This window comes from Oncorhynchus mykiss, chromosome 21, assembly GCF_013265735.2.
Source record: "Oncorhynchus mykiss isolate Arlee chromosome 21, USDA_OmykA_1.1, whole genome shotgun sequence".
NCBI lineage: Eukaryota > Metazoa > Chordata > Actinopteri > Salmoniformes > Salmonidae > Oncorhynchus > Oncorhynchus mykiss.
In genome coordinates this window covers 23,783,695-23,791,725 of record NC_048585.1, presented here as the reverse complement: position 1 = coordinate 23,791,725, position 8,031 = coordinate 23,783,695, and the positions used below count along the sequence as shown (strand labels likewise).

The following is an 8,031-nucleotide window of genomic DNA, read 5'->3' as shown; positions in this document are numbered from 1 at the left end:
TCTTGAGGGGGAGCGTTTGAAAAGGTAGGTTCTAGTTGAGTGGGGTTGACAACTGACTTTGAGTTTGTGGGCTTTGCTTTCATAATGGTTGAAAATACCAATTTATGATTTGTAGTTTGCTATATTTTTATCTTTTATCATGAAAATCTTTAATGTTCTGGATGTACGTTTTCAAAGTGTGTGTACGTGTTTAACCAGAAGTCCCCACAAGAATAGCAAACAAACTCTGAAGGATTCTGAAGGGAATCAATGTTCCATTCCACAATAGAGATACTCAATCTAAGGGTTGTTGCATAATCATTATGAAGCCTTATCAGCTTCATACTATAGCCTACACTGTGTGAAGCATAGCTAAACAGAGTCAATCTCTGGTTTCTTCTTCCTACACCTGAGGAGGTTAAGGGTCACAACACAAGCATTAAGTTAAGACACAACCACAGTTTATTATTCGAAGATGTTATCACTTGCACAGACGAAGGAAGCGTCAGAGATACCTGTTGAAAAGTTATCAGCGAATCAGAAAGTAATTTTAAAAAGTACTTAACACTTAACCGGCCCCTACCAACCCCATGGACTATAGCCAGAATTGTAGAATGAATGCATTTTAGCTTGCATACATTAACATAAACATTACATGGACATTCGAATCTGAGCTTCAGCATTGTGCAACATAGACAAACTAACTGGATCAGCTGGCAGTTGATAGGAGGATTTTCAAAAGAACATAAGCAAACGCTAAGCACACTAGGGGTAACTCATTTGTGCACCACTTTCATTCATGTGTACATTTTCAAAAGTATGCACCTAGTGCCCCAATCTGCTCTAGACGAAATGAAAGATGATGCCCTTGGAATAAAACATGCAAATCAAACATGACCTTCAGTTTTCAGTTTTGGTGGTGGAAATCCTACATTGTAGTCTGCCTTATAGATCAGTAGTCTACATCAATTTGTCCTTGGATACATCACATTCTCTCAACTGTCATTGGTTGGCCATTGATTGCAACTCTCATTTGAATAAGCCATGTTCCCTGCGCGCAGCACCATCGAGAATGGCCACCCACAATGATGGCCACCCATTTAAAAAATATGGAGGTGTACATACGCCAATTCCAGTACCTGTGCCTTTTTTGTGCTCCTTTGAAAATCACCCTGCATGTTCAATGATTGGCTCAATACAATAAGGTTCACCAATTTTATATTTCTTCTTCTTACCATTTTCTGACCATCATTTCATTGATAAAAACTGGATCGAATTTGACTCGTCCCTAATATTCATGGGGGAAATTCTTGATATTGATGATACTCTGTTACAGTAATGATGCACAATGCATTCTGAGGGGGAAAAAACTATTTCCCTAAGAAAAACTATCACTTTCCAAATAATGTTTTTAATGTTTTGGCAAAATTCACCATTGTAATCCACTATAAGCAGAACAATGTTAGAGAATAAAAAGACATCCTAATGTCCAATGTGGTGGTAGTCATGTCTGGGCTTTTCAAAATAAAGGTCCCCTCTACTGAGCAATCATTTAGTAGTGTCCACTCTTCTCGTCTCATCCAGATGTCCTTTGTTACCCTGTGCTTGTAAGTCTTCCAGAAGATTCATAGTATAGTCTCCAATAGAGGGAGTCTCTATTTACAAAAAGGGTCACTGCAATGTTCTTGAGTCCATGATGGTATTCCACAGGTAAAGACCCAGTAACATTTATTGATCCACCTGTAACACACACACATTTCCATGAACATCAGGCCATCCTGATTCCGTCTCACCATTAATACAGTATGTGCAATACAACCAACGTCAGTGTTTTCACCACCCAGTTGTTGAGTTAGCAAAGGATTCTAAAGAGTGTCATTGAAGTGTAGACATAAAGGTTAATGAACAGATTAATTAAAAATCCATTGTTCTACATTCAATCCCGAGTGACTACAGAGTCAGTTTCTATCTTGTACTTTTCCCAGAAGAATTTGAGGTTATTTGGTGCAAAGTAATCACAAGTCAATCGCAAGGCCTTTTGCATCTAAAGTTTACGGTTCATCTGCCCGTATTATGAAAATACCTTTTTTGAAAAGTTTACAATTCTTAATCTCATGACCTAATCTTGTATGAATTAGGTGGTTGGTTTTCTTTGCTCGTTTTAATGAGAAAGGGCAATAAAGTGAGCAAAGGAAAGCTATCAGGAGATATTAGCGTCTTCACTCACAGTGGTCAACAAACAAAGCAAACTCATTAGCGTTCTCAGCCACTGAAATTACCTCTGTCACACTGACTGCACAAGTCACACATGATTTTGTCCACTTCTTTTTCCAGATAGGGGCAAAACAATAATGATAAGCATAATACTAAATCAAGATTTGAAAGGCACAAGTGCTTTCCCCTGGATAAAAATGTGCTTTTCCAACTAAATGCCTATCCCCATCCGTGCTGGGAAATGATTTGTAGTTGTACACTACACTCAGTGGGAGGAAATTCCTTGAAGAAAATTTAAACAGAGAATATGTTTTGCAGTTAAGGCCAAGTTGTTGTTCAAAAATGTTCCTGTTCCACCTTCTATATCAGATTGTAGCCTATCCTGACAGGGATGGTGTTTTTAGGACTTGTGTGGATAGAATTTGCCTTACCTTACAGACTGAGGTTTTCTGCCTCCCCTAGTTTAATGCTGTCAGATACTCTCAGCACTTCGGACCCTTCACAAGATTAAATTGCCCGTCATGAAGCTCCGGCTCTGACTGACAGCTCCTCGGCTCAGGCAAAAGTACATTCCGGAAAGGGCTTAAGAAACGTGCCTTGCGAGGAACACCCATAACACCTTCATAACGACGTTCCACTATCGATTCCAGCAGACTGTCTCCTGACTAGGCCAGTCTGACAGCTGCCACGGGAGTTGTCAAGCTACATTTTTACTGCTGAACTTTGCAAAGAAAACAGGCACCTTTGACAGACTAATCAGACTGTGGACAGGCACATTTTTCATATGTCATAATACACTGTATTCTCTGTCTCTGAATAAATTATCTTAAAATATAGTGATAAAAAAATTCAATGACAATCCCCCAGGCATCGCCTAACTTCATATTAAAAAATCTCTCATAATCATATCAAACATACTCTCAGTAAATTCCACAGATATTTAGGTTAGCACTATGCCACTTTGCATATGTGTAAGGAAAGAGCGTCTTCTTGTCGTTCACATTGCAATAAATTCTCCCCCTCAACGAGCCATTTACATTTCCGAGCTGTCACTGTGATTAATGTGGTACTAATTTGAGAATAATTCCATGCTACAAAGACAAAGAGAAGGTGCGGGCTTTTGTCAGCAGAGAAAGGAGCCAACACGAGACAGATCTAACGGCATCTCCGCGGAGTTGTCGCAGAAAGGGGGAAATTAATGCATCGGCTGAGATCATCATCACCAACAGAAGACAGGAGGAATTAAATAGGAATGTGGCACCTTCTGAAGGTTTTTCAGGCTGCCTTTAAAACATTTAACTCACAATCTCTTTCGGAATCATATTCAATCACATACATTGTGTTAAACCTAAGGCTGAGGGAAAACAATGAGCGAAACAGGCCTATAGCTGCATGGGTCAGAGGATGAAATACGTAACAGAAAGATACCCAACCTGGCTCGGCTCATTATTCACTGTACAATTATCATTTTCCAATCTATAATGGCTAAATGGGTTATTTGGACATGTTATGCTAGATAATCATTCTCTTGTTCGTTCTCCTGCATTCTCAATCGGTTTTGCCTGTGGCAGGGAAGCACATTAGCGGGTAGATGGAAATATGCTTCCATTTTAATGTAAGGCAATTTTATTGAGATGGCATAATCACATAATGGGGAAGCAATGTATTTTCCATCTTCGAAAAAGATGTTGAAGTATCTTGGATGGCAGGTAAAGCAATTAGAACACTCTCTCCAGCTGTTTTGTTGAATTTATCTATTTAAACCATAAATTATCCATGTATAGTCATTACTTGCATCCTAATAAGTACAATTAAGGAGCATGGTGTAAATCTTATTTCCTCATTAAGCAAATGTTCAAACTAATGGAAATGGTTTGTTTGCTGTTTCTCACCAGCACTTGACACAGTAGGATGCAGATCATGTTTAAACTGTAATTTTCAATATTTGCATTAAATGCTATAGTCTGAATTCAGAAAACAATGAACATTAACACTGGTACCGGTCTAATTCAATCAAATTCATCTAACAAGATTGCATCACCTTGATTCGGTTCCCGTGGCATCAAGGGTTACCAGAGCTGATCCCTGTCCGACGAGATCTTTCCGGCGTTCCGTGTTAACAAAGACAGGGGAAAAAGAAGAAGTGAAGAGATGAGTTTTAAATTTCAACCCAGGCGGAATTAACACGTGCGTGAGGTTATTACGGTTGATCAATCCATCAATACTGCTGCAGCAATACCGGCCAGCAAAAAAAAATACATTCCATTTTGAGGTGCCGACTAATCCCTGGATCGATAATTACAGGCTCCAGACAGGTGTGGTGTGGCCAGTTTAAATAATTAAGTACATGGAAGGAGGCAGAACTCAAGTCTAGGGGTCGTCATAACCCAGGGAAGGATATGGGCATCGGGTTACCGCGTTAAAAGCATGTAATTGGAGTGAGTAATTTGCACGTTTTGGTCCTCAAAATGGCTCTGATAGTGCTAAGGAGACATGTTGGCCCCTCAGATATAGGCCCCCTGGGTCCCAGTAGTGACTGCAAACATTAGACAGTTTTAGCAATGGCACGGCAGAGTACTGTAATTTCAGACTAAACAGTTTGACCTTGACCAATGATACAAGTAGGCAAGGTCAATAGGTTGAGAAACAACAGGTGCCTTCTTAAACTGAAGTTGACTGTACTTGGTTACTATGAGGACTACTATGCAGCTACCATGTTGGTACCCTGTACAGCTGAAATGAAATTCAATGCCTTGTTGCCACTGTCTAAAGTGCAATGTGTTGATTACGATGGCCCTTACCTTGGTAGTCTTTATCTTGTTCCCCGTGGCGCAGCTCCATCCCTTCAGATCTGGGAGGACTTTACACTCCTCCCCATCCAGACATGGATGCATCTGACACCACCACTTCTGCGCCACTATAGAGGCTAGGGGAGAACAGAGACATCGTTACAATGAGCAGCTTTGAGAGATACTAGGGAGACATACAGGAATAGACATCTTCCTTGTTTTATTAAACACTAGGGCAGGCAATTACTTAGGTGCCAATACGATATGTATTGCGATTCTCACGATTCTACATGTACTGCGATTTGATGTTCCCAAACTTATTGCTCACTATATGTCTGCTGCAGAGAGAGACATTAGAGAGCCATGAGAAAATGAGTTTTGATCAGTCAGGGAAATAAAAAGTGCTGAAAACATGTTGGCTCACAATTTAAAAATAAGATGGAGAACAAGCTATAGGATGAAAAATAGCGGCGTTTTGGTGCAGGTGCAGCCGACTACCTAACGCTTAGCTACCCACCTATTTCTTTTACAAATCAATACTTGGAGTCAAATATTGATACAATATTGTCAAAAAATAATATGGTGAAAGGTAACGGTATCGATTTCCCCCCCCCCCCCCCCCATCACCACAAAATACCATGAAGTAGTTGTATTGTATTTAATGAGAGCCAAACCATCATGCACAGAGACTTATTTGTATCCCACAGGGATGATTATAACAGCAATTTTGTGTAATGCACCTTTAGAAGTGACAGTAATTGTACAACGTTGGCTGTATCATACGGTTTGATGTCCACCAAACTGTTGGAACAGAATAGATTTCAAACACTTAACAATGCTTTGAGGAGGTGATCAGGCTCAAACTGAGATGAGAGCTCAGGTAATCCCTGGATGTATAAAAAAGAATAATTAAAAGGTTAAGTGCTGATCATTTTTCAGAGATCACCCGTGGAGCACTTTAAACTGGGCGCCATTGGCACAGCGCTTTAATTTGCGGAGAATGTCAATACTCAAATGTCATCGAATAGGTCAAACGCATCTGGTGCCAGACTTTAGGTGTGAACTGCTTTTCAAGCTCAAACTGAGGCAGCTCTTTCTGCCTGGTTGGTGGTCTGACTGCCACATTAGTGTGGGTAAGTGATGTTCTGGGACTGACATGGCATAGATGTAAGTCAACTTCAAGTGCCTTTTTCGAAAATGGGAGGGTTTCAAATCGTCGACCTTCCCTTAGAAAACATAGTGATTGCTGTGCTCTTTCTATTCATTTCAAAGCAGAAACGAGTGTTCTCCACTTCCCATAGACCTAGTAGCATAATAAGGACTTTATGGGACAATGATACAATAGCCTTAACATTCTGATATACACCACTGTCAATCACCTACATTCACTGTGCAATACAAGGGAACAGGTTTGGAGACTTGCAAATTAATCTGTGAGCTTTTGAATATGATACCAGGTGCACAAGGAATGCAGCAAATATAATATCAGATTAGCAAAACTGGGAGGGTTGTGAATTCACGGTTCTGTGGTCAAAACTTCAGCCTTGTGGAATTATAAAGCGGTTTTGAGGATATGTAAAGCTGAGTTGACGTTGCAGTGAGGCCTGTTGAAGTGTAGCTAAACCTTGAACGTGGAAATCAGAGTGGCTGTGTGATATAACGCAATGAAAGGAAACATGACGCAGCAGTCGTCAGCTTTATGCTTCAGAAGAAGCACATTTACCATGAGGGCTCCCGAGTGGCGCAACGGTCTGAGGCACTGCATCTCGGGGCTAGAGGCGTCACTACAGACCCTGGTTCGATTCCAGGCTATCACCAGCTGTGATTGGGAGTCCCATAGGGCGGTGCACAATTGGCCCAGCGTCGTTAAGGTTTGGCCTGGGTAGGCCATCATTGTAATTAAGAATTTGTTCTTAACGGACTTGCCTAGTTAAAATAAAGATAAGTAAATCAAGTACATTTCTTTCTACTGGCAATTTTGAAGCACTCAAATTTACAGTTCACACGCAAACATACACTGATTTCATCATTGATTGATTAGACCTATAAAATGATGGTCAGTATTGACATTCTTATCCTGTACATTGAAAACCTCTTACGAATCCAGAAAACATATAAGAGATTTAAGGAAGACATATGTTTTTGAAAGCCAAGAATACTCTTGGCATACTTCGCTCACCACATATGAATCAAATGTATATCTAATTTCACACTTATTTCACGGAAACACATTCCCTGCTTGCCACACATGAGATTCACTCCAAAACAAGGAGCAGTCACTTATACCCCTGATCTGTCAGTAATTTGAGGATTAAGTCGTACGGTATCAACGGTAGGTGAATCCGGCTTTAAATCAAATCAAATTGTATTAGTCACATACGCCGAATACAACCTTACAGTGAAATGCTTACTTACGAACCCCTAAACAACAATGCAGTTTAAAAAAATACGGATAAGAATAAGAAATAAAAGTAACAAGTAATTAAAGAGCAGCAGTAAAATAATAATAGCGAGACTATAGACAGGGGTGACTATGCATAGATGATAACAACAGAGAGTAGCAGCGGTGTAAAGGGGGGGGGGGGCAATGTGAATAGTCTTGGTGGCCATTTGACTAGATGTTCAGGAGTCTTATGGCTTGGGGGTAGAAGCTTTTTAGAAGCTTCTTGGACCTAGACTTGGCACTCCGGTAACGCTGCTGTGCTGTAGCGGGCTTCGGCCCAACGTTGCACTGAAGGCGTAAAATTGGGTTCTGGTGGGAAAAGACAACACATTTCTGGGTGCCTGAAGATAACACTCATTGAAACGGCTCTGAGATTCACAACATCTACTTTCACGTCCTATAGGTACAGCGCCTTCAGAAAGTATTTCACACCAGTAGAGGCTGCTGAGGGGAGAACGGCTCATAATAATGGCCGGAAGTGAGAAAAAGGAATGGCACCAAACCCCTGGAAACCATGTGCATTGACCATTGACCATGTGCATTCTGCTCCAATCATTATTACGTGCCCGTTCTCCCCAATTAAAGTGCCACCAAGCTCCTGTAATT

The 8,031-nt window shown here is 40.6% G+C and overlaps 1 protein-coding gene across 1 annotated transcript in view; it reads right to left on the bottom strand.

Annotated features, from left to right (window-relative positions):
- Positions 1-418: 418 nt before the first annotated feature.
- LOC110500079 (chemokine-like protein TAFA-2) overlaps positions 419-8,031 on the bottom strand; it is a 58,298-nt gene continuing 50,685 nt past the window's right edge. Inside the window, exons 4-6 of the mRNA XM_021577232.2 lie at positions 4,995-5,119; positions 4,235-4,292; positions 419-1,719 (exon numbers count right to left, since the gene is read on the bottom strand). Coding sequence (XP_021432907.1) covers positions 4,263-4,292; positions 4,995-5,119 — 155 coding nt within the window. The 3' untranslated portion in view covers positions 419-1,719; positions 4,235-4,262. The remainder of the gene's footprint in view (positions 1,720-4,234; positions 4,293-4,994; positions 5,120-8,031) is intronic.